General features: G+C 44.1%; 1 protein-coding gene across 2 annotated transcripts in view; it reads right to left on the minus strand.

The window, feature by feature from the left end:
• LOC147710457 (ficolin-1-like) overlaps positions 1-27,636 on the minus strand; it is a 511,385-nt gene that overhangs the window by 144,176 nt on the left and 339,573 nt on the right. For both annotated transcript variants that reach the window (XM_086921145.1, XM_086921144.1), the window contains one exon: positions 25,543-25,672. In XM_086921145.1, the coding sequence (XP_086777271.1) occupies positions 25,543-25,672 (130 nt within the window). The remainder of the gene's footprint in view (positions 1-25,542; positions 25,673-27,636) is intronic.

Consider the following 27,636-nt stretch of genomic DNA (forward strand, 5'->3'; position numbering starts at 1 on the left):
GCACGGGTGGCACCTGATCCTTGCAGTATTCGCTGGAATTCCTGGTTTGCCGCTGTCCAGTACCACTGCAAGCACTTTGAGGCCTATGCTGGGTTTGTGGAGTCAGAGATGCAACTCAGCAAGTCTCCCCCAGACTCCCTTGAAAACCTACAGAAGATTTTTAACACCGACCAAAGGGAGTGCATAAAGGTCCAATTGGACATTGTGGCAGAAAAATGCCAAAGCATTTTGAACCTGATGGAGTTATTCCAGAGCCAGACACCAGTGACCATGAAGGTATACGATTATTTAGAGGACCTCCACATGAACCTAACCAACAATTCAGTCCTCACTGTGGAGTCACTAGAGCCATTTCTACGGACCACTGCAGGGGCAAAATTAAGTCTGGCACAGAAAAAAAAAATAACAGCCCAGCTTAATGAAGCTTTTGAACATTCATTAGAAAAGGTGGCCAAATACATGGGGGAGGCCCAGCCAGGCATACAATTCTTAAAACAAGTGTGCATTTTTAACCCTGCTCGGCTCTGCATCCTGCCTAATGACAAGACTGCCTATTCAGCCATCCCTGGTTTCAGCGAAGTTCCCGATCAGGAGCTTCGCCTGTACTTTGAAAATGTAGGGCCAGAAGCAGTGCAGGCGTCTGTTTCTGGACTTCTTGACACCGACCTCTTTTGGCGTGGGCTGGCTGACCGCATTCCAGCTCTTTCCCAACTTGCAGCTGTGTACAAAGACTGTGTAACAAGCTCTGCAGATGCTGAAAGGAGCAACAGCATATACAAAATTATTCTCTCTTCCAGACGACGGTCCCTTTCAGAACAATCGATCCGGGCATTATTGTTTTTACATTATAACCAGCAACACAATACTGGTCTAGACTTGGAGTGCTCTGAAGAACTGAACGTACATGGCCAAGATTAACATGCCTTTTACCTAAAACAAATGGGATGAATTGTAAATAAACAAAATGTACATAGCTCCATGTTGTCAAATAACTCAAACAGTAAGATATCTGTGTTTGGTGTTGCAAAAAACCCAAAATAAAATGCCGCTAAATGCTGCTAAATTTCCATTTTTGTGCCGCTAAATTTTCATTTTTGTGCCGCTAAATTTGCCAATCCATGCCGCTATATCCTGGGGGGTCTGATTAGAGCTTCCTGTTAAAGCTGACTTTTGTAACTATTTTAGAATGGCTCTGGCAGCTTGCCGGCGCCATTCTAAAAGAGTTACAAAAGTCAGCTTGAACTTTTGACCCAATCCGTTCCGCTCGCGGATTTTGCGGGAAATTCGCGAATCTCCCAGATTGGGAATTTACCGAAAATCCGCAAAATCCGCGAGCGGAATGGATTTTCCACCCATGCTTAACAATTACTGTGATCGGTTTGAGTAACTATGGAATATTTCATTATTTTTGCCTTGTACGTCCTATGCGAATAACCTCTTTTTTGTTTCATTCTTGTTAATTTGGTGTTTCTCGTGCAACATTTGAAGTACAGTTCCACAGAGTTGGTCTGATTGCATACTAGAGTTCCACCTACGCCTGTCTTGACCTATCGCGATTTCCATATCTTGGAGGGATCTGGGTGCTCATCGTAGCTACTTCCAGACCATTGATTGCAGTTGATGAGTCCAACATATCACAGTTGGATCTATCTGTAGTTCTGATTTGTGGATTGGAATTTCCTTTTTATCTTTAACAGGATAATTTGGGAGCATTACATCTTTTGTGACCGACTATCGCTTTGTAGACAAGTTTGGCACATTTACTCTGGGATTGGTATATTCCGATATATTAGTGTTCTTGCCCTGAAGAAGTTGCCTATATGGGAACGAAATGCTTTGGCTGGATTGTATAAAATCTATGTTTTTAAGAGAAACATTTTCAAATAAAGAAGCTACTTTTCTACCTACATTGGTCTGTTGGACTTTGTGAGCTGCGCACACCCACTTGGTACAATTAAGTTTCTCTGCAACATTTGAATTTTATATGTATCCATACAGATTTCTATAAATTACTGTATATGCCCAAATTTTCATTTATGTTTTTTTGCTCCAAACATTAACCACTGTTATGTAACATGGCTCAAAAATGAAAAAAATATTTTTCTTTCATCAGTCTAATGATCGTAACTGATCTTCATTTGATCTTTTCACCACAGACTTTCGTTCCAGGACACAACCCGCCTCGGGTCTCTCTCCCCTTTTTAGTAGTATTCCTGGCGTACCTACCTACGTCATTACAGGCACGTCCCCGTAGCTTCCCTTAACCACTACAATCCGAGCGTCTGGTGAATCACTTACGCTCTGGACCCAAGCCGGAACAGCAGACTGATCCCGGCTGCTTCAGCCCCCAGTGATTTACTCTGCGGTTCTTGCGATCTCTACTATACATGTAAGTTTACCGACTCTCCTTCCCACGTGGTCTCTCTTCCCCTCACCATCCCCGTACCTACAGCCCTATTTCCAGGGGCGTAGGAGACACTTAATTTCTGGGGGGGACAGGGACAACCTTTTGGACTTTCCAGTGTCCCGATACAAATCGACCATTGTCTGGAACCGTACACTCCGTTAAAAGAATACAATTGCATCGTTTTGTAGTGAAACATTGATAAAGGCAGGCATGTAGTCACAGTTTGCAAGTATACTTCGATTCACAAAGTAATTAGACCAAATGAAGATTACTCTAAGGCCCAAGAGAAAGGTGGGGAGAAATCTAAAGAAAAGAGTCTTCTGAAGGTCCTCAAAAATCTTTCTCTGGGGGTAGGTCCCATTCCGCTTCCTACTCTAACAAGAACCTTGGTGCTATTTGTGTAAGGAAAAACGTAAAAGGACAAAGGATGCCAATTGCTCTAAGTCTAGCACCAATACTGCTACTACTACTCCTAAACCTCCTAGTGCCACTAACGATAGCAATGGTTGTAGTAGGGCCCCCAAGAGTTTAGCTGGGTTAACCTTGTGTACTAAAGTGGGTTCTGGCCTAGTCAGGACACCCATTTAGGCTGTTTTATTCTGTGATGGTGGCACTGAGCTCCCAACCCTTATTCTAAGTCCCACTAACTTGGGCAAATTCAGACAACAGCCTCTCATCAATGGTCAGGAAGCTGTGGCATACAGGGACCAGTGTCACTGTGGTGACAGAAAAACTTGTGTTTACCAAGCAGATTCTACTTGGACAGATTTACCAAGTGACCGATGCTAACAATACCAGGACAGATGATTCAATGGCAGATGTCTTTCACAGCTGGGAAGGGGTAACTGACCCAAAGAGAGTTGTGGCATCCACCAACCTACCTGTGGACTGTCTACTGGGCAATCATTTGGAAACATCAGACTGGTCTGAAGTGGAGTTCAGGACTCATGTAGAAATGATGGGAATTTCAGCCAGTGTCTTTGCTGTCTCTAGGGCTGAGGCCAAGAAGTTAGGCACTGAAGGAGCCCTGGATCCTGAAGAAATGGACCAACCAGCTCCCAAGAGAAGGAGCAAGAAGGATACAGATGTATCCTCCTCTCAGACCTACAATGAGAATCAGCCTCCTCAGGGAGATGATCTCAGTATTTGTGAAGGAGCTGTACTAGAGGAGCTTGGGCCTGACAAGGCAGAGAAACTGGGGTCAGGGGTCCTTCGAGGAAAGACTTACGTCTGGAGCAGAAGGCCTGCCCCTCTCTTGAACAACTCAGACATCAAGCTGCTGCTGAGGAAGCAGGACATTTCAGTAGGTCCCACGGGACTTATCAGGAAAAAGGGCTCCTATTTTCTGAAAGTAGAGACCCAAGCCTGGTGCTACCAGGAGGTTTGGGCATACCTATGAAGTCCAGGGGGTTCTTACTGACCCTGGCACACAACATTCCCCTTGCAGAAAACCTTGGGCAAAGCAAGACTTGGTACAGGCTTGTCCCTTACTTTCATTGGCCCCACATGTCTGAGGACACCAGGGAGTTTTGTCAGTCCTGTGTCACCTGCCAAGCCAATGGTAAGTCAGGTGGCACTACAAAGGCCCCCTTTATCCCCCTGCCAGTGGTTAGGGTTCCCTTTGAGAGGGTAGGGATATACATTGCAGGTCCCTTAAACCCTCTAAAAGCATCTGGACATAGTTTTATCTTAGTGGTGGTAGCCCATGCCACTAGATATCCAGAGGCTAGTCCCCTTAGGACCAATACAGCTCCTGTAGTGGCCAGGGCTCTCCTGGGAATCTCTGTCAGAGTTGAGTTCCCTAAGGAGGTATTGTCAGACAGAAGTACAAACTTCATGTCTAGCTACATCACTGCTATGTTGAAAGAATGCGGTGTAAACTATAAGTTTTCCACACCCTACCAGCTCCCAAGAGAAGGAGCAAGAAGGATAAAGATGTATCCTCCTCTCAGACTTACAATGAGAATCAGCCTCCTCAAGGAGATGATCTCAGTTCTTGTGAAGGAGCTGTACTAGAGGAGCTTGGGCCTGACAAGGCGGAGAAACTGGGGCCAGGGGTCCTTTGAGGGAAGACCAGTCTGGAGCAGAAGGCCTGCCCCTCTCTTGAACAATTCAGACATCAAGCTGCTGCTGATGAAGCAGGACATTTCAGAATGGTCACACATGACTTATCAGGAAGAAGGGCTCCTGTTTTCTGTAAGTAGAGACCCCAAGCCTGGTGCAACCAGGAGGTTGGTCATACCTATGAAGTTCAGGGTTTCTTATTGACCCTGGCACACAACATTCCCCCTGCAGAACATCTTGGGCAAAGCAAGACTTGGTACAGGCTTGTCCCTTACTTTCATTGGCCCCACATGTCTGAGGACACCAGGAGGTTTTGTCAGTCCTGTGTCACCTGCCAAGCCAGTGGTAAGTCAGGTGGCACTACAAAGGCCCCCTTAATCCCTCTGCCAGTGGTTAGGGTTCCCTTTGAGAGGGTAGGGATATACGTTGCAGGTCCCTTAAACCCTCCAACAGCATCTGGACATAGTTTTATCTTAGTGGTGGTAGACCATGCCACTAGATATCCAGAGGCTAGTCCCCTTAGGACCACTATAGCTCCTGTAGTGGCCAGGGCACTCCTGGGAATCTTTTTCAGAGTTGGGTTCCCTAAGGAGGTATTGTCAGACAGAAGTACTAACTTCATGTCTAGCTACATCACTGCTATGTTGAAAGTGTGGTGTGAACTATGTTTGCCACACCCTACCATCCACAGGGCAATGGGGTTGTTGAAAGGTTCAACAAGACCCTCAAAGGTATGATCATGGGACTCCTAGAAAAGCTGATGGGCAAATGGAATGTCTTACTACCATGCCTTCTCTTTCCCTACCGAGAGGTTCCTCCGAAGGGGTGGGCTGCATCCCATTTGAACTTCTGTTTGGACCTACAGTTAGGGGTCCATTATGTATGGTCAAAGAAGGATGGGAGCAACCTCTCAAGCCTCCTAAACAGGACAAAGCAGACTATGTTCTGGGCCTGCGTTCTCACATGGCTAAGCATATGAAGGCGGCCAGCAAAAACCTTGAGGCCAGCCAGGAGCTTCAGAAAGCTTGACATGACCAAAAGGCTGTACTTACTGTTTACCAGCCAGGACAGAAAGAGTGGGTGTTGGGGCTTGTGGCCCCAGCCGCTCTCTAGGACAAGTGGAGTGGCCCCAAGTTGACCTAGGTACTCCAAGAAGTCCCCACAGGGTACTTCATGTGATTCGCTCAAACCCTTTTGTTAACAGGGCTGAAATGAGCTTGCTCATGGCCACTGATGAGAGACAGGAGGAAGAGAGTGATCTTCTCCCTAATCTCCTCTCTCAGGACCCTGACGACGGATCAGTTGAAGGAGAAGCCTTGGCAGACAGCCTCACTGATCAACAGCAAGCTAATTGTAGACAGGTTCTCAGTTTTCTGGTCTCTTTTCTCTGACACCCAGTCAAACCACCTGGTGTACCCATGAAGGTGACAGCATGCCTGTGAAGAGTAAAATGTACAGACAGCCTGACCTTGTCAGAGACTGCATCAGGACAGAGGTCCAAAAGATGCCTGAGTTGGGAGTCATTGAGGCTTCAGATAGCCCTTGGGCTAGTCTTGTAGTCCTTGTACCCAAATCTCACAGCTAGCATGGTAAGAAAGAAATGAGTTTTTGTGATGACTATAGAGGTCTCAATGCAGTCACTAGGGCTAATGCCCATCCAATTCCAAGGGCAAATGAACTGATTGATACTTTGGCCCCTGCCAAATAGCTCAGTACATTTGACCTGACTGCTGTTTATTTTCAAATCAGAATCAATGAGGATGTCAAACCTAAAACAGCATTTTCAACCCCCAGTGGACATTATCAATTTATGGGGATGACTTTTGGTTTCAAAAATGCACCTACCACATTTCAGAGACTGGTGAATAAAGTCTTAACAGGTCTGAAAGCTTATAGTGCAGCATATCTAGCATTTAGCTGTCAGAAGGCATTTCATAACCTGAAGCAAGCACTGTGCTCTGCTCCAATTCTGCAAAGTCTAGACTACTTCAAACCATTCATTGTCCATACTGATGCCTCTGAGATAGGGATAGGTGCAGTATTGTCACTGTTTAATGCAGAGGGCCAGGGTCAACCAGTAGATTTTATAAGCAGAAAGATGACCCCCAGGGAGAAGCATTGATCAGCTTCTGAGAAAGAGACCTTAGCTGTGGTCAGGACCTTGAAGAAGTTGAGGCCATACCTGTTTGGCACTCACTTCATTGTTCAGACAGACCATAAGCCCCTCTTATGGTTTAAACAGATGAAGGGTGAAAAACCCAAACTTCTGAGGTAGTCCATTTCCCTACAGGGGATGGACTTTTCAGTGGAACATAGACTTGGGAGTAACCATGCCAACAAAGATGGACTTTCCAGATATTTCAACTAAGACAAAGAAGCCTTGAATGGGCATGGTTAGCCTCATCTTTACGTTTGGGGTGGGGGGTGTAGGAAAGTAGGATCTGCTTTCATGGTTACCCCCACTTTTTTCCTGGGGTCAGTGTGTTTTGACTGTAGTCTGGTGGGATCCTACTAATCAGTACGCTAGCAACTGTGCTCTATGCCCAAAATTGGCTCTGGTAAGTACTTTGGTACATCCATAATTGGCTACTGGAGTAACATTATACGTCGCTAGTATGTGCCACAAAGGTATGCAGCATGTTTTTTGCCACCAGTGGGAGTCCACTTAAACTTGACTACAGGCCTGCCATTACAGCCTGTGTGAGATGGTGCTTGCACCTCTTACACAACAGATTTAAGTTCCTTATATCTGAGGTCACTGCACTTAAAAACTATGTCACTCCTATGGTAGGCAGGATGCTTGGTTACAAATGTGAGGGTGCCCCTACAGGCCCTGGAGTTGATTCTCCAGGCTTTGTAAGAGCGATCAGCCATTTTAAGGTATATAGTGGATATCAGTTATAATGAGATGTCTAACTAAATAATGGCTGCACTGGACCTGGTCATGTTTTGTATCAAACGTGTTGGAATCATACCCCAACACTGACTCTGGTGCTAGAAGAATGATCCCAAGAACTGGGGGCTCCTTAGATGACCCCCTAGTACTCCAAGTAACAGCCTTTCAGGGTCTGCCAGCAACCTAGTGTTGCCGACCACAGACACGATTCTGCCCTCCTGCTACTGAGCTCAACTTAAGCAAGGGAAGGTAGAACAATAGGTTTCCTGTCACGGTGAGGTGTGACCACCTCCCAGACAGGACTTATTATATTGGGCTGGGGTGGGGGCGCTTGCCAGTGGCACCAGACTACTTCGAAGGCCCAAATTTGTGCCTGTCTTGCATACTTCTGTTTGAGACAGTTCAGGAACCCCTGGTTTCCACTTTGGCACGAAAATGGACAAAGAAAAGGGGAGTATCCTCCCCTCTGTCCAGCCCCGCCTCTGGGAGGGACCCCAAAGTCGTTGCAACCCTTTCCCTAGGGTACTTAAGGGCTCCCCCCGTGGGTAGGTCCTCAGATTCTTCTTGGAACAAGACTCGCCTTTGAAACGAAGACACTCTTCTATCGTTTGGGCACTTGGACTTCGCCGAACTTTGACTGGACCCGAGACTGCATCAAGGAAGGCTCCTGTTGTTCCTGGTCCCTCTGTTCTTAAAGTCTTCTGCGTCGTCTGTGTTTGTGCATCACTAAAGTTCTCCAAAAGGCCTGTGGGCATCAAGGACATCCAAAGTAATCTCCCTTGCCACTCCCCTGCATCTGAAGGCACTGCAACAAAGCTGACCGGTCTGCTGCTCCTGTCATCCAATGGACTTCACGTGGCCCAGCAACACAGGTTCTGATTCTACAGCCCCTAGAGGCCTGAACTGTCATCTCTGCAATTTTGAGGACAGTATATCTCATTGAAGCCGCTGGGACCACTCATATGCACTGCGATGAATTGCTGTTGCCAAGGCTTGTTGGCTCTGCACTCCAGGGATATTTGGGCTACAAGACCCTTCAGAACCTCATCCCTCAAATATCAGCATCCTCACTGCATCCTCTGCACTGTGGGCCTCCATCTTTTGTGAGCTGCCTGAAGTCCTCTTGTGACTCCTGTGCCTTCGGCATGTGGGTCCTCTTGAGGGTCTTCCTTTGCTTCAGTGGGCTTGCCTGCTTGCTCAGGTCCTGCTCTGACTCTCCTGCACTTGGTGAGTCGCTTGGATCTTACTGGTCCCAATGTTTGCATCTGTTTGCTTTCCATGCCATTTGCGGCTACCAAGGCTTGTTGGTCCTCCTGCTAGACACGGACCACCTGAACACCGACACCCAATATGGGACAGCTCGTGCATGCCTCCTGGTCTGCCTCAGCATCTCCTGGTCCTCGCAGCTGCAGCAGCACGGTCACCGTCTTCACTTTTGAACCTCCCAACATCGGTGGAGAATGTGCTTCTGTGCCTCCTGGTCACTTCAGAGTGGGATAGACTCTATCCCCTCTGCTTGCAGGTTCTTTTCTTCAAGAATCCATTCTTGGATTCCACTGGACACCTTCACATGCTTCTTCAGAGGCATCTTCTTTGAAGTCTTCCTTTGTCATCTATGGTAGGTTCCGACGTCAATTCACCCCTTTGCACCTGGCTTCCCTTGTGAAGTTAACCTGGTTCCTGGGGCATCCATGGGTGGGATTACTTCTAAAGTGTTTTTTCTGGTCCTCTGGGAAGGGTCCTTCTTCTGTAAAACTGCAACCACAACTTCTTCATTGGCATCCATCAGGCATGTGGCTGTGTTTCTACTCTGCACACAGCCCCTTGGGGTTCCTGGGTACTTACATTGGGTAGTTCCTTGTGTTCCCATCTCCTATGAGTTTTCTGGTCCAGGTCCCATTCTCCTTGAAGTTTGCATTGCACTTTCTTCGCATATGGTTTGGTGTTCCCCTGGACACCAGTGTATATTTGTGCTACTTACCTAATCATTTTGAAGTATTCTTGTGTGTATTGTTGATATCTCTGGGTAGAAGATATACCAATGTGTTAGTGATTGTGTTGCATAATAAAAAGCCTTTGTTTATAAACATTGTGTGGTTCTTTTTCATCTAATCTACACTCTTGATTAATGTGGCAAAACAAGCTGCTTTACACTCCTTCAAGATAAGCCTGAAGGCTTCTCTCCACAGTTACCACTTTGAGAGCTTTATATGGTTATCAAAGACCACTATAATCACCATACGGGTTGCCTGTATTAGTGCAAGGTGCCTCACTCCAGAGAATGTGCAATGTGCACCATATCCTAAGCCAGCCTCCCACAACCGCCAACACCACTTCTCTAATAAACTTCTCCCAAAAGGGCACAAGTCCTAAAAAAAGAAGTGGGGCACTAACCAAGCTAGGCAGTATGTAAGTGACATCACAGCGCATGACATCGCACGCAACATCACAACACATGACCTCAATGGAAATAATATCACAAAAAATCACATCAGATTCTAAGACCTCGCATATGTTAAGCAGGTCTATCATGAGTACATTTGAGCGCATTACAATATTTAACAAATTAGAGTTTGCGTCAAAGTTGTGCCAAAAAGTGATGCAACCCCTGTGCAAGGACTAGGCCTTCACTTATACATTTATGTATTAAAACTCTGCCAGAAAGAAATTGGCAATAAGGAGAAACATGGCTGTATATCTGTTCTGCTTAATTGTTTAGAAATTCTGCATTTTAAAATATCTTATGGGGTTAAGGCACCTGGTGCAGTGCTCTTTACGTACCAGTAAATCTCAGGAAATAATGATAATAATGATAAAATAACTCTGGAGGTGAATGCTCTTGCTGGAGAGTCAGTTGTTTTGTCTAGTCCCAGTTTTGAATCAATGTAGCATAGAGGGTTAATATGTCTCACGCAAAGCACATAATGTGATATACAGATGATGAATATTTCCTATATGGGTTATTATTTTTAACACAGATATCCTTTATTTACGTGCAGTTCATGAATTGTAATCCGTATATTATAGCAAAACGAATTATAAAGGAAAGGACATGTGACTCCTACACCTTGTAACCCTCACTATCTTATGTAACACATCCTGTAAATTGATTTACACACATATGGTTTATTGTGAATGTATAATATGGATGTGTGATTTAAAGCGCTCCAACAGCCTGGATTGGGTTGATTAGCGCTATAAAAGAAATAAGACAAAATAGTGGTATTTAAATAGTTATTTGTATAAATATTAGGACAGACCAGCACATTGACACAACATAGTGCAAGATAGCTTAGACTATGTTTGATGCTAATTGTTCTCATGTTCCAGGGAAAGGTTCAACTGCTCAAAATAAACATTCCAACAAAACATTAGGCTTTGAGTGGCGGAATTGCGCAGTGTGAAACAGTCAAATGAGGTAGGGTCTGGGCTGAGGAGGGACAGTATGCTGTCAGCCAAGGCCAACTTTAGGGTGGTGGGACCGGTGCCACTGCACCAGGCACCAAGCTCAGGGGGTGTCATTTGCCTCTGACCAAAATGCATGCACTGTCCTCTTCCATTTCCACAACATTGTGAAAATAGAAGATGGACAAATGCGCTCACGTGGTTGCAGATGGATGTACACGGACAATAAGTATGTCCCTCTGAAGATGCCTCCTCTGCTGCTGCACATGCAGCAAGCGCTGCTGCTGGGCCTCGAGTCCACCACTGTACCAGTGCTTGTGCTGTGCAACAACAGCTAGTCTAAGCAGCCGTGCACCCTCGGGCTTCTGACAACAAGCCCAAGGGCCCTCGCAGGGGCAACCCTCAGATACAGGAGAGGAACATCACTGGCCTTCACTCGAGTGTCCATCACAGGAAATTGAGGCAAAGCACTGTGGCTGAAAACACAGCTCTTGTCTTTTGGTATGTACAAACCTTCCTTGTCTCGCCGTTTTTCATGCCTTTATGTTTTATTGTGAACAGTCTGCTTGTCAATGTTTTTACTTTACAGCCTGCCCCCTTAACACAGCTGTTCGGATCCACACGGTCTTACTTTACAGCGGTGGACAGTCTGCTTCTGTCTATTTACAGTGCTCTCCTGCTACCAGAGGCCTGCCAGTGTGTCATGGACCCCAGTGCAAGAAAGAAAATGGGCCCTTCAGGCCAGTGGGTCCCAGTGACCCTGTGTGCTGTGTCCAGTATGCCCTTATCTCTCTTTATGCTACTCTTCTGGTGTATAGCCTACTCGTGTGTCTAAACTGCTGTCCCTTATATGCAGTCTATTTTTTTACCCTCTTTACACTGCTGTGGCTTGTGCTGCTCTGGTGTGTACAGTCTGCCCGGTACCAGTTTTCCGCTTCTGTCATGGTGTGTACAGTCTGGTATGGACTGTTTTTTACACCGCTTTCGATGCATTCACAGTCTGCCATCCGACGAATTGAAGTGGCTAGGATACCAGATGTGGCCTAAAGCATAGAGCTTCTGACTTTGCAACTGGGCACTTAGGCTAAAGTCCCGGCGTTGGCTCACTATGCTGTGCCTCTGGGCAAAATATTTAATTTTCCCATACCTGGAAAAAACATGAATCTGACTTGTGTACTATAATCTGGTGTTCACATAAAGCACTGTGATCCCATTCGGCCAAGTTTGCACAATATGAAAACTGCAAAAGTGGATAAAATGGTGGGTGGACAACCCGGCCTAACCTGCTAATACTTTGTCTTTGTGTCTTATAGAGCATCAGATGTCAATTTATTGCATTTCATTTTAGAAGTCTCATTGGTTTAAGCACCGTACAGAAGCTGTGCTTCACATAGCCTTGCACCTGTCACTGTGTGTTCCGCACAATGCCTTTCAGCAGTGTGTGCCTATTGCATTCTAGGCACTTCTTTCTATTCCTTTACTTTGTGTGCCTCTCGTCCAAATACCTTTATTGTTTTCAGGAAATTAGTAAATAGCACATTTACTTCTCATGTGCTCAGAGCGCCGTAAATCTGAGTCCCTTAACAAACATTACACCAGCATTGTTTTCCCGCATAACTTAAAATTAAAAAGTTTGTTGGGGCGCCCACAGAGATGGTCGCACTGGGCGCCACCAACTCTACAGCCGGCCCTGCACTCAGCAATCAACAAACTACCTCATCCTTGATCTGGAAATGAAATGCAGTCTGCAGGCAGTGGGTGTGGCGAGGGAGAGGTGTGAAAACAGTCCTTAGCTTTGCAGCAGAACAAAAGGGAAGGTCACAGGTCAAGTACAGGGCCATTAGCACGTCAAAGCACTGGAGCTTTGACATACCAATGGCCCTGCCACAGACAGAAGAGAGAGGGGAAAAACTTTCTTCCCCTCGTCCCCCCCACCCTTGTCACCCGCGTCCCCCCCACTACAAAATCTGGGGGGGATATGTCCCCCGCGTCCCCCACAATTCCTACGCCCATGCCTATTTCCTTCATCTTTTTAGTTGGACGCCCTTCCGATTCTAATTTTGCAACAATCCCGAACCCCGCCTGGACGCTGACTGATCTCGCCCCGCAATTTCTATTACGAGGCCGCGCAAAGAAAGTAGGTGTCACCGCGTTTCCTTTCCCTTCTTCCACTCCCCCTGGCCCGACCATTCTCCTTCCCCGAGTTAACCCTTGACAATTCCTCCTCCTAAGTCATCCATGGAACAGTAAGTGGCCCTCCTTCCTCTTTCTCACACTTTCTTCTCACAATTTACTTTCCTCACCCGGCTCACAAGGCTGGCATCCTTTCTTTTTTACAATTTTTTCCCCTCCTTAACTTCTTAAGCGTAGAAACATATTTATTTATTTATGTGAAAGGTTATATATAGCGCTGGCTAGAGCCGTGGGTATCAGAGTGCTTTACAGGAGAAGAAGCACTACAATAAATTTTAAGAAAAACAATTGCATTGGGTAAAGCATAAACAATCAAACTACAACACCACAATAGATTAGAAATAAAAGGAACGGGGAAAAGCAATTTACATGAGACGGGGGAATGAGGGTAAAACATAAACAATTAATTACAACACTACAATTGGATTAGAGATAAAAAGGGAAGGGGAAGAGCAATTTTCATGAGAGGAGAGAATAAGGTGGAGCAATTATACAAAGATAGTAAAAGCACTCAGGTAGAGCTCAACAATTGATTAAAGTGAGGGGCCAAAACTCTAGGCGGATTAACGTGACATGAACAACTAAATAATATAAGTGGAGGAGAATAGTTTTAAAGGAATAGAAGAGAGAAATTACGGAGAAAAGATAAAGGTAGTGATGTGGGTGAAATGGATAGAGGACATGCTGAAGGGGCAGAATGGGGAAACAGGTCGCAGTAAAGAGGGGGGATGTGCAACGTGGGGAGCAAGGAGAGAGCAAGGGAGAAAACAAAGGATCATCAATAAGGGAAAGTAGAGAGTAGGGTCAGGGAGAGAATTATGGACCAAAGTATTTTTTGAGGAGGTGAGATTTAAGGTCTTTTTTAAAGCTGAAGTAGGAGGGGTTACTGCGCATGTCCTTAAAGAGTGAGTTTCAGATGTTCAGAGCGTTTCTGAAGAAGGAGCGAGATTGGGTGGATTTCTTTTTAAACAAAGGGGGGAAGAGGAGGCGAGCATTGGTGCTCCTCATGGGTCGGGAGCACCCCGCTTTGTTGAGTTTGTTTGTGAGGTATAGCGGGGTTTGTTGGTGAAGAGCTTTGTGCGTAATGCATGCAGTCTTGTAAGGGCATCTTCCTTCAATGGGTAGCCAATTGAGGGCTTTGAGGGTCGGAGCGATGTGGTCAAATCGTTTACAGTCAGTGATAAGCCTGGCTGCCAAGTGTAGAACCGATCTAAGAGGGGGCTAGGTGTACTTTAGTGGTTCCGGTGAGGATAGCATTGCCATAGTCAAGTTTGGAGAAAACTAGAGATTGGACAACCCATTTGAAGTCATTTAATGGAATGAAGGGTTTGATTTTCTTGAGGTGTCGAAGAGTGATAAGAGCTCCTTTAGCCGAGTTTTTTGTATGTTCTTTAAGAGTAAGGTTTTTATCAAGAAGAGTGAATCCAAGTGATTTTGCCGAGTTGGATAAGGATAGCGAGCAATTGAGGACATTGAGGTCAGAGATCCAGCTTTCGATAGGGAGACTGTTGTTTTTTGGAAAGAAGAGAATAATTTCTGGTTTTTTAGGGTTCAGTTTGAGATGGTTAGACAAGAACCAGGCTTGGAGCTTTCTCAGGGTGTTGTTGAGATGTAGAATGTCTTAGTAGGATTTAATCTTATAGTAGAGTTGGGTGTCATCAGCATAAAGGTGATAATAGATTCCAGCGTGTTTCCAAATGAGGGTAAGGGGTTCCATAAAGAGGTTAAAGCGGGAGGGGGAGAGAATAGAGCCCTGGGGGACGCCCAGGGAGACAGGTGTAGGTTTGGAGAGGCAGTCTTTGATTTTTATTTGTTGAGTTCTTTGATGAAGGAAAGAGGCGAACCATTTGAGGACCTGACCATTAAGGCCGAAGTGAGCTTTAAGTGAGTTCAGTAAGGAAGAATGATGGTTAACAGTATCAAAGGCTGCAGAGAGGTCAAGGAGTATAAGAAGGCAGGTCTCACCATTATTGAGGGAACACTGAATGTCATCAACTATGTTTAGCATAGCGATTTCTGTACTGCAACCTTTTCTGAAGCCGGATTGAAGAGAGTCAAGTAAATTTAAATTACCTATGTGTTTGTCCACATTTTTCCAGGGCTTTAGAAAGAAGTGGGAGGTTGGAGATAGGGCGGAGATTGTTAAGACCATTAGGGTCAAAAGAGAGTTTTTCAAGATGGGAGTGATTTAACCGAGTTGAAGGGAGTCGGGGACACAACCAGTGACAAGGGAGGAGTTAATGATATTAGTCCAAAAAGGGGCAATGATGTGGTTAAGTTTGTGAACAAGGTTAGAAGGGAGAGGATCTTTAGTGTGTGAGGTTGGCTTTAGTTTTGAAATGATATTGAACACTTTGAGCTCAGTCATAGAATGAATGTTATGCCAGGAAGCATTGTTTTTTAGAAGTAAGTTGGGAGGGTTGTCATCGGGAGAATTAGTGGTGGGTAGGTAAGTGGGGGGGTTAAGTGATTAAGGTGGAGTTAGTAAGGGGGCGTGTCATTGGTAATGTTAAGGACATATGAGGGGCTGGTCGGAACCAGAGGTAGACGGAAGGATTAGTCAACTTTGGTGTTTTTGTCCGAGAGGAAGTTAGCAATTTATTCACATCTCTAAGTTAAGCCCAGCAACTAAGTAGGGGCAGATGACGTTTGTTTTCCAACAATGTTAAACAGTACTCTGGGTCTATTTTTAGTATGCTCAAGTTGAGCTCGAAAGAACGTGCCTTTTCAGTGAAAATGTGTTTCTTATAAGTTGATCTAGCCGATCTGAGGATGGCAAGATGAGAGGGAGAGGGGTGTGGTTTCCATGGTTCTTCTGCCAGTCTAAGTTGTTGTCTTTCGTGATTGAATTCCGGATTGACCCAAGATTTGGAATGAATGTTTCTTGGATGCATCAGTTTAAGTGGAGCAATTTGGTCCAGGACGTCGCAAATGGTCTTATTAAAGTGATCAGTGAGTTCCTTAGCATTTTGGGAGAGAGGGGCAGGATGAAGTTATGCTTGGAGTTTAGATTTGAGTACACCAAGGGGGATTTGTTTGACCTTTCTGGTCCACTTCAAGTGCTTGGTATTTATAGTAGAGGGTAGTGGGGCATTGGTAGAAATCTTAAATAGAATAAGGTGATGATCAGACCAGTTGGTGGGGATGATGTTGGAAAGGGAGGTCAAGTCAGTGTTGGAAATGATGGCATCAAGTGTGGCCCCTTTGATGTGGGTAGGTTTGTGACATAGTTGCTTCAGGTCATTAATCTCTAGTGGGTTGGTGAGAAGCATGACAATGGGATCCTCCAGATTATTCCAGTAGATTTTAAAGCCTCCTAGGAAAATAATTTTCGAGTCAGAAAGGGAGGCGTGTGAAAGATAACTCATCAGCAAAGAGAAGAGGTTCACCAGGAGTGTGATAGATGTAGTATAGTCTAACCGGAGGAGAGTCCTGATTGGAGAGATCAGCGCCAAGGTATTCAAAAGTTGAATGACCTGAGTTTTTTAAAGTGGTGAGTTGAAGTTCATTTTTGTAGATTATAGCAAGTCCACCCCCTTTTCTGCCGGGTCTGTCTTTCCTAATGATGGAGTAGACGGTGGGTTGGGGGGGGTGAGTAAGTCAAGGATAGCCATCGAGTTTCATTGAGCCAGGATTCTGTAAGGAAGGTGATGTCAGTAGCCTCACTGAGGATGGTTTCTGATATTTCCGTTGCATATCGGACTGCCGATCTGCAATTAACAAGAATGCAAGAAAGGGGAGTAGGGTTGTCTTTGCCAGGTTTGCAAGAGTGGATGCAGGTAAGTTGGGCTGGGGGTCGAGGAGAGATGGGAGAGGAAGGTATTCTGTTAATGCCTAAAATCACAGCGATGGTGGAGAAGGGGAGAGGGTGATCAGTTATTAAAGGCTTAGGTAGGTAGAAGTGGAGAGGTAGCTAACAGCACGGAATGGCTTGTGAGTTTGACTACAGAGGGGGATGGTGCACCATCGGATGTGATGGGAGATGTTAGGGAGCAAGGGCGAGATGAATCAGTAAGGTTGGGGTAGGTCCTGGAGTTGAGGGCGTAATAGTCCTCTCTGAGACGTGAAAGTTCAGTCGTCATGGCTGAGAGTTTGCAGTCTATGTTGGTTTGTGTCTGTGCTATAAGATAAAGGGGGGAATCAGTAGAGAAGGAGGGGGGTGAGGAGGGTCTGTGTTGACAGAGGAAGGTAGTCTAGTGAGAGGAGAGAGGGAGAGATAGGAGGTGGGAGTAGGGACAGTATTCTAGTTATTGAACATGGGGTTTTGAGTAGAGAAGGGCGGTTCAGAACTAGAGTCAGGAAATGTGATGGGAGAGGAAAAGAGAGAGTGATGGATGCAGGGATGAACCACTTCGGGTTGAGTGAGGAGGATGCTATTCAAAAACATATTTTGTGTGAAGAAGGGAGGTACAGTATTGGAATCAGGAAAAGTTATTGGAGAGGACAAGAGAGAGTGAGGGATACTGGGGTTGAATGGGGAGGGTGCTATTAGGCGATGGAGAGTTTAGGCGTAGGGGAGTGTACAGTAGGATAGTCTAGAGGCGGAGGACGTAAAGTGTAATTCACAGCGCCTTCTTTGTGATTGCCCAGAAGAATTAACTTGTCCATAAATTTTCAAACTGTACGGGCAACATAGATGACTTCATTGTATATATAACCGTGCTTCCGCCTTTTCCCGCTGCATATATTCCTTCATGTGTCACTAGCGCCGTTCACCTCTCACGAGCAGTTGTACACAACTTCACAGGTTACATGACATTTATTGTAACGCAGTTTAATTTTGATGGTTTGGGTAAATATTTATGCTTTGACTGTAATATATATCAAATATTTGTGTAAAGCAGTTAATTAACCTTTTCACTGTACGGTCTTTTGTTTCCTTGTGCCCTCTTGCCCTTTTCTCAGCAATTTATTGTGCATCTAAAATAATTTCCCCTACCAAACGATACCCCTCGAGACATTGTCTATGCTATACACTAAATATTTAGAGCTCTAGCCGCCACTGGTAGTGACAAACAGCTAAAAAAGAATTTACTACTTTGAGGCCTACTCCTCTCATAGGCTAACATTGACAGTTCCTTAAGCACTTTTAAGCTGTTAGTCCTAATTAGAAAGGAGCAGCAGCATCATGTTTTATATCTTTAGAATGATAATGATAAATCCTCTTTATTAGTAAAGTTGTATTTAACCTTACTATTCTAGAAATTCCACTTTCAGAAAGTGGATGTGTTTATGCTCTTACTGCACTGTGTGCCTTGCAGCCTTTCTCCAATACATGCATGGGATTGGGTGCCAGCTACACTTTGTGCATTCCCTCTAGACAGTCAGACACAAAAGAAGGGTGGGTGTGACAGATAACTAATTTGCATTCTGATGGCCCAGTCTGGACAGGATGGAAGGGAGGGGCTAACACTTCACTGAATAGGTTGTGTTCCGTCCACACAAAGAGGTTTGATACACCCACCATAGCTAGTCTGGAGCCAGGGCTGGGAAGAAAGTGGGGCCTGTGCCCTTCAAGGGCCTGCATTGATGTCACCCCCACTTCAAAGATACAACCAGGTGTAACTACTGGGCCTTTGACCCTACCAAGGAAGTACACTACTGGACCTGTGAAGAACTCTGCCAGGGCGGGCAAAAGACCACTAAGCTACAAGGATTGCCACTCTACTTGACTGATGCTCTGGAATCTGTGTAGCAGTGCTGCCCTGCTGCCGGCTGATCTCTGCCCTGCTGAGGACAAGGACTGGACTTACCTCACTTGAGCCCAGAGTCAATCCAAGGGATTGCTGGCTTGCCCCCAGTTCTGGAGTTTCAAGGCCATCAAAGACTTAATTCAACTCTGCAATAGTACCTGGACTCTGCCATCTGTGAGTCCTGAGCTGCCAAGTGGTGCCAATCCAGTCCAGGACCCTTGAAAGGTGATTTCTGCAGTGCTGATTCATCAAAACTGCTCAATTTGAAAAAGACTCCAAGTCGTTTAAAATAGAGCAAGTTTACCCATTCCTGAAAGAGGACTATTACACCACTATCGACTCTAAACGAGCCCTAAACTCATACCAGGGAAGGTCGAGGTCCAGATTCACCACTTTCTCTTCGACCTCTTCGTCCGGGTCTTCTAGTGATTCCAACCAAGGCCCACAAAACAAAAAGGGCTCAAATCAACCTTTTTTAGCAAGAGGCGGGCAGCAAAACGTCCGCTTCAAAGAACCATGGGAAATGCGAACAAGGAACAGATACTACAAGAGCTAGACACATCCACAATAATTAACCTCTCAGACAGAACCCTCACTGCAGACGAGAGTACCATCCTAAACTTAGGTTTAAAATTTGTACCTAACCGACAAAAAGATTTTACCAAACTCAAACTTGAGGCGCTGGATTTTTGTCGCAAGATTAGACTCAAAACCTATTTTGCTGGTGCAGAGGCCACTACAAGTAGCGAAACTACAGGTCTAAGAGTAAAATCGAAATTCCTGCCCACTACAAATATACCTAAACAGGTGTATGCTTTTGAACAAGCTGTCTTGTCATCTTTAACGAAACTAGAGAAGAGCAAAACATATATTCATCATAACATCAGTAAGGGTCAGCTTAAGGCTATAAAAGATTTGAAGTCAGATCCATCCATCATAATTAAACAGGCTGATAAGGGCGGTGCAGTGGTGGTTTGGCCTCGCCCCATGTATCTCTCAGAAGGAAGGACCCACGTGGATAATCGAGAATGGTACCGAGTGGTCAAAGATGACCCAGTAATAGAAATTCAAGAAAAAATTGCCCGAATCACCACTGAGGCACTAGAGAATGGATTCCTTGGTCCAAAGGAGCATGAATTTCTAAACAAAAAGTCCCCCAGAACACCAGTCCTTTACTTCCTACCAAAGGTCCATAAAAACAGCACTACACCACCAGGGAGACCAATCGTCTCCGGCTGTGACTCAGCCCTGGAGCCTGCGTCAAAATATATCGACTTCTTCTTGAAGCCTTTCTTGCCTGAAGTCAAATCGTATCTGAGAGATACTATTGACTTCATCAATAAAATCCAGGACATGACCTTCGACTCTGACACACAATTGATGGTGACGTTAGACGTCACTTCATTATATACCCAAATCCCTCAAGATGAGGCTCTTGAGGTGATGGAATTGTACTTAGAACAACGTGTAAGACCACACAGAGTCCCAACTGCCTTTATCTTAGCTCTGGCCCACATTACTCTGAAAAACAACTATTTTAAATTTGAAAATGATTTCTACATCCAAATTAAAGGCAGAGCCATGGGATGTCCATACGCACCAGAAATGGCTGTGTTGTACATGTCCCAGTACGAGGAAAAGTTCATTCATAAAGACAACCCTTACAGCACAAACATCATACAATGGTTGAGGTATATTGACGATGTCTGGCTCCTGTGGCAGGGGAGCCAGACAGAGCTCATAGCCTTCCATGAATGGCTTAACTCAAGACACCCCGACATCAAATTTTCTATCAACCACAGTAATCAAAAAATGACGTTTCTTGATGTGGCCGTCTGCACTCAGGGAAATAGGTTAACCACTACTCTGTTCAAAAAGGCAACAGACAAAAACACCATTTTACACTACAAGAGTGCCCATCCACAGTGTTTAAAACAGAACCTCCCTTATGGCCAACTATTGCGTATCAGACGCAATTGCTCTGAACTTGAGGAGTTTGAGACTCATGCGGACAACTTCTGCCAAGAACTAACCAAAAGGGGATATCCCCACAAACTCTTAAAACACTCTAAGAAAAGAGCACGATACACTCCCAGAGAAGAATTGCTAACAATCAAAAAGAAAAAAGAATTGGAGAAACTGGTCTGTGTGACTACCTATGGGGCGCACACAAACAAGTTTCGCCAAATCATCTTACGCAATTGGCATCTATTGGAGGGGATGGAATTCCCTTTGCAAAAACCTATTTTTGCAATGAGGAAAAATCCAAGCGTCGGACAACAAATCATCAGAGCTGACAGCTCTCTACACAAACCAAAGAGTGATCTCATTTCCAAATGGAACCTGAAACCGGTGACAGGCCACCACAAATGTGGAACTTGTGTGGCCTGCCATAATGTTGTAGAAGGAGATGAATTCTGCCACAATGGCATCAAATGGAGACACAGTTTACATACGAACTGTAAGAGTAAAAACGTAATTTACGGGATTTTGTGTGCGTGCAACAAATTGTACATAGGTAAAACTTGTCAACAAGTAAATGTCAGAATAACGCAACACCGCTCGAGACTCAAGAAAAAAGTCCAGAACGCCCCAATGGTGGAGCATTTTCTAGCTGCCAGCCACAAAGAAACTGACTTCAAATGGACGGTCTTGTCTGGATTAGATCCACAACATAGATCGCCCAATATAGAGCAAGCACTCCTGCGCAAAGAGGCGTACCTGATACTCCGCTTTGACACCATCAATACGGGCCTCAACTCAATGAGTGAAATTTCTAGACTTTGAAGTTCACTCACAGGCAATTTAACTACAGGTCCCACAATGCACCACGGACGGTTTCCAAAATTTTCCTCCCGTGATTGGCTACATAACAACGAGCCTCTTAGAGAGACTGTTGGAGCTGTATGCCGCTCACACTAACTGATGGAATGAGGAAGTGGAACATGCTGACACATTAGCAGGTACGTGCTGTCAAAAGACGAGCCGCGCAACCCATAGACTACCGAACGGGTGTGTTTCTAAACAAGGGCGCCCGGTCCTTCTTTTCTCATTTGTAGATAAAGATAAGGATCAGTTAAGGGACAACGGTCCGCTGCAGGACCCTCCCTCGGCAAAAAGGTTGCGAATCGAACTAACGCCAAACACTGACCACAGAATTGAAGAATCCACTTGATTCCTCCCGAATTACGTATCCAGGTAGGAATTGCTGGTTTGCCTCTACGGTCATAATGAGCTGGCTAATAATCAGGAATAGCACATTTTCTGACACAACTACTTGTGTCTTTTTAGAAAACGCACAGACTTGAAAAATCCTGCCGTTACATTCCGGACATACGGATTTTACCTCAAGTCCCCGGAGGTATGCTTCCCTAATTTTAAGTTGTACATAGGAGAGGGTACGAGTGGGCTTAGGAGAGCAATTTATAATGAGTGTCCGAAATTATTTGTGTTTTCACTAATAGGTTGAGAAACAGGGGAAAGAATTCATTTGGCCCTGAAGAGAGTTTGTGAAGATACCCTGCAAACTCGAAACGCGTAGGCGAACAGGATTACGTCCTAAGTTTGGAAATACGCTAAAACACTTGGGAATCTATAACCTTACAAACATTGTTTCCGAGAGGTTATTTTTGTTTTTCATGCAGATTCATTGAAAGGCTGCTCCTTGGGCAATAATTGCTTTATGGTTTGAAAAAGTTTGCTTAATTGCGTTTGTTGATGTTTTTTTTGAAAAAATAATTGGACATCTTTCCCACCCCACGTTCATGATATATGTTCACTTTGTTGTATATAAAACTGTTCATGCACTGTTTTTTCATATTGTTTATGTTTGTAAATTTATGACTGGTGTAGTTAATTTTGGTCGGTCATTATGCAAATGGCAGTGTGATTTCTCTGTACACACATACAATTTTTCTACAAAATTTGAAAAATAAAAACGGCGCAAATAATCGCCTTGATAAACATATTAAGTTTTGTTTATCTGTTCACCGCAAACAGAATGGTGTTAAACCATTAGAAGTGTGGGTTACCTTCTTTGTTGCAAAGATTCATCAAAACCGACACATCTATGACTTTGCGCCGATCAGAACCTACACATCACCATTCAATGCTGAAGCTGCTGCCACTCGACGACATCGCTTCAATAGACTTCGTCGCATGACAACAGCGGACTGCGTGGCTCACTGACAACACATCCCCTGCATCATAACGGGGTTCTTCAAAGAAGCCTTGCTCAACTCCAAGGATCAGAACCGATGCATTGTCTGCATCCCCAGGATAGGCGATGACACTTCAACCATCTAAGGTACTTTTTCAGATGAACCTATGTGAGTCCTGTACCCGGCAGCCTGAACTTTGGATTTGCCCAGGTCTAGTGCAAACAGATGTACCCGGTTGGCGCTTTATGACTCTAAGCACTATCATTTGATTTAATCTTCAAAAATTCATAACTCTGGTGCTACTAATTGAATTTTTGTCGTTTTGGTCTTGTTTTACTCTGACAGGGTGCATACTGCTGCGAACCAGAAACTCCAGTTCTAACATTGAACATAAGTATCTCTTATTATAGAAAAGGTGGGAGGCACCTGCTTTTGAATCTCCCATCTGCACACGTGGGAAAAAAGGGTGAAACTTTAGCCTGGATGTCTTTTGTGGAGAACAGATTATGGAGGCCTAAGCAGGCTCAGCACAGGAGGGACTACTCACAGTACTTATGTTTAATGTGGACTTAGTGTTTGGGCAAATGTAAACTTTCCTTTGCATCATTTTTTGTTGTTTGGACAGACATCATGGCCTGTACATGTTTCCCAGGGACACCCCACTTTTCTTCTTTTGCTTCATTCAGTTTCAAGCACAGGTGGAAGAGGTGTGATCTTCAGAAGACCCAATGAGTTGAACTCAAGAGAAAGGAACATGTAAAAGAACCGTGGGGAGCGCGAAGGATAAGTGACACTGTCAATAAAAGAGTGAGCAGAACACAAGAAAATGAAACAATTCGACAGTATTCAAAAGGGCAAACCTAGAAGTAATCAGCATACCTAGGAATAACCTGTCACCCAATGCAAACCGTTACATTTGGAATAAGTGGCCATTATTCTCAGTTTTAAAATAAAATGTGTGCGTATAAGCTACTTAATATGCAAGACACTGGGAACGTTAGTTGCAAGCAAGGTGCTCAGGGTTAGCACTGTAGAAAGTAAGCTTAGAACAATGCCCCAAACAAGAGTGGTGATACCCTTCCAGTACAAAATACTATACTTAAACATAGTTTAATACGTTTGCAAGTTTGTATATATGCTTACTGTAAAGTACACATGCAAAGTTGGAAATGATTAGAGAAAAGAAAACTTTTCTTCAATGATCTGCCTGCCTTAACCCCTGGGTGCTGCGCAAATTCCCCCGCGGTGCGGGCGAATTAATGAGTGGGCGGGGTTCGGATGGCCTACGGCCGCGTTCTGCGCACGCTCACCATGACGTCGGACGTACGAGGGCCATCCGAAGCACGCAAGGGGTTAAGATGCATAATGTTGCAACACAAACGCCTGTCTGTCTACCAATGTTAATAGATATGGATTTGAATCAAAACACGTAGATGGTTCCATGGGAACATCAGTATATCACCATGATAAGCCCCCTTGATGTAAAGTAATGCAAAGTACAGCACAACTTTGCTCTACTCGCTCTACTTAGGGGTACTTTCTGGCACATAGCAAGTCCATACCAAATTTTGCATTGGACAGAAATCCCAAATATACACTTTTGTGCTAGTTTGCATCACTTTTGTGATGCAAACCCAGTGCAGAGTGTTAGTAAATCTGGGGCCTGGACATGTTAAACGTCTTAGAGTGTAGACTGTCATCTGCAAGTTGTGAAGGCTGGGTCTTGCTTCTTTTTGTCTATCCCTTCTCAGTGGTGGATGTGACAAAATAGGTTGGCTAAAAAGAGCATGTTTAAGAGAAGGGGGCTGGTCTAGAGACCCTCAGCTTAAACCATGCAAATGTGATTAATATGTTTTTGTTTTCAGTTGTAGTTATAAGTCAATGTCTTCAAGTCTTAGGTGCCGTATGGTTGCGGGATCCTCTCTGAGAGGTTAGGGAGACATGCTTGTGAACTTTCGTCAGGATTCAGAAACTGGGTCTAGTTCTTCTGAAGTATCAGTAAGTCCCAGAAAAGCCTGCTAACAGTCATTTAGACCAAGAAAGGAAAAAGGAAAATTCCAAGAGTGGTCCACCTTGATGAAAGAGAAGAAATCCCACCCCTCTTTTCACCCCTTCCCCATGGTGGTTTCTGCACCAAACTACTAGAGCTTCAGACCCAAAGATGACCTACAAGAGGCAGGGCTTGAAGCGCATACAATAATGACCAATAAATTGGCAAAGGACTAGTATACCAATGAAGACGCCTTTTCAGGTTCAGGGCAACCTGAACAAGCTTGAAGCAGGAGGCCTGGAACCTACATTTGAACTAAGACTAAACAACACACCCAGATGGGAGAATCCCCATCAGTGCAATGATCATACCTAATCCGCATGAAGTTATTAGACCCAACCACCACATACTAGATGTCAAAGTTTAGGTGGATCAGGGAAGATCACCACTCTAGGAAGTTTCCTTGGCCAAAAGATCCATAAAGAAGAAAAGCAATTTGTATGTGGAGTGAAAGACAAGACTAAGGAAACTAATGGTTTAAGCCTTCTCAAGCATCTCTAAGGAGACAGGAAAATAACTGAAATACATATGCATTTCTTGATTTTGATTTTACTTTGTGAAATGTGGCTCCATGATCATTCAGTTGCACTTTAGGAGGTGTGGTTATTCTGCTCTTTCTTGCCATACATATTGAGTGTGAAATGAGTGGTAGGATGTCAGCCATTCAAACCTACCGGTAGAAGTCAACCAATGGAGATTGTCGTTTCCGAGCCAGAACTCCGTCATCTGGCTCCCAAACCCCATCTTGTATGAGTTCCAATCACGGAAGAAATCCACTGAGCCATCCCATCGTCTCTGGAACACCTGCACAGAAATAAGGCACAAAACTGTTTCTAGATGTACTACTACAATGCCCTTTACAAGGGTCTCACACATGTCCTAGGAAGATGGTTTCTAACAATTCAAAATAACATGAAAAATGGCAACATTTGTAATTTTTGTGAGCTGAGCATTCAGAACCTTTGTCTGTCCAGCAGATGTGGCCTCAGCCCGCAACTTTCTCTTTTGCCTGAAAAATGAAGTAGTCTGTGTAAAATTATTCAACTTTTTTTAAGGAGTTTATGTAAATATTTTAATCTTTTATATATGTTTTTAATTGGGCTGCTACCCCTGTGCCTTTCACCCTATTAAGGAGTTTTAATATTCTCTCCTTTTCCTGATTGTATTTTGCACATGTTTTGGCTACTACTTCACTGCTCTTCGCACAACTGGGATATGCTTTGCTTTTTAACCACCTTCTTGTTGCCAATTTTAAAGCTGGATTAATTATTGAAGCTGGATTTCGGATTGTATTCTTCATATGAATCTGCTTTAACTCAACTGTTTTTTTTGCATTGTTACTCCTATTCTCTTGCTGCTAATTTCAAGTTAACTCTGCTGAAGCTGGATTTTTTAATTATATTTTGCACGTGAACTGGCTGCTACTACGTAACTGCTCTTTGCACAATTCAGGATATGCTTTGTTACTTCAATCCTCTTGCTGCTAATCCCAAACTCTACTTACCAAAGTTGCTATGCGATGAAAAATGTGTATATATAGTTGCTGCCATTAATGAGCTTCTGTATGTTCTATTATATTTTATGCAATAATTTGTATGTATTTTTTTATGTGGACCTCATTGGAGTTTCCAAATCTTTCTTAAATATTGAATTGAATTGGCAGCAAGATTATCCTTAGGAGTTCCAACATTCAGTTCAGCTTTACCTACTCTGGAAAGTCTCATTTGGCTTTCCATTAGGAAAATAATTATTTGACTCATAAAATTGTTTTCAGTTTGGGACAAGAAATGCCTGACTTGATATGTTCCTAGGCACAGCTTTAGGTAGGCTTGTGAGATACATCTGATTGTTCCCTGTTTTAGGAAAGCTCGATTAGGTGGAAGGAATTTATCCATTTTGGTTCCTGCTTTATAGAATTATCTTCAATTGGATTTGAAAATGTTATAAATCTCAGATCTTTTAGGAAGGAAAACCTAAAACTTATCTCTATCTACAATAAGAGTTATTGTTCCATATTTCCATCTTAGTTGTAATGTTATCTTCCTGGTTTTATTCCCCATAGCTCTATAAAACCTGTTGAGTGAGCTGTCCCACTCAATAAAAAGAAAATAACATGACATCCTTTCTACCGAATTTATACAGAAGGAAATGTTGCAAACTGATTGGTGTCAGCTCAATTAGGACAATATCATCTTCATACATAAGTAACTTTATGGTGCAATCACCCAACTTAGCGGATAACTCTGGCCTTTTGTAATTTAGAAGGGAAGGCTTACCATGTACAGGGAAAATAATACAGGGGCTATTTGCAAACCGTTATGTTTGCTATCATTAGCATGTGCAGCAGAGATTCTGGAATATCGCGATATTTAAGTGAGTCCCATAAAATTTGTTTACATTGAAAGCTGTGCTAAAATCAATGTACGAAAAATAAAATGCCAATTTCGTACCTCAGACCTACTTTAGTCTCTTCACTTTTAATACATTATCTATAGTTGCAGATTTAGGCCAATAGCCAACTTGTTTGGTGCCGGACTGGGAACCAAAAACAGCCCTGGCAAAAGTGTTCAAATCAGCCCTCCTCCCTTCCCCATTTCACATTTCTTATCTCTCGCTCCTCTTTTTTCTCTCTCTGCTGAAGCCCACCTTTGCATGCTGTAATTACCTGGAGGAGATGAAGAAAGTAGCAAAGGTGCCAGCAGTGCCCATCTGCCTTAGAAACTGCCAAAGGCTTCAGTCCACCAGAAAAATGCTTGGTGGAAAAACTG

Source organism: Lissotriton vulgaris, chromosome 5 (assembly GCF_964263255.1).
Source record: "Lissotriton vulgaris chromosome 5, aLisVul1.2, whole genome shotgun sequence".
In the NCBI taxonomy this organism is placed as follows: Eukaryota; Metazoa; Chordata; class Amphibia; order Caudata; family Salamandridae; genus Lissotriton; species Lissotriton vulgaris.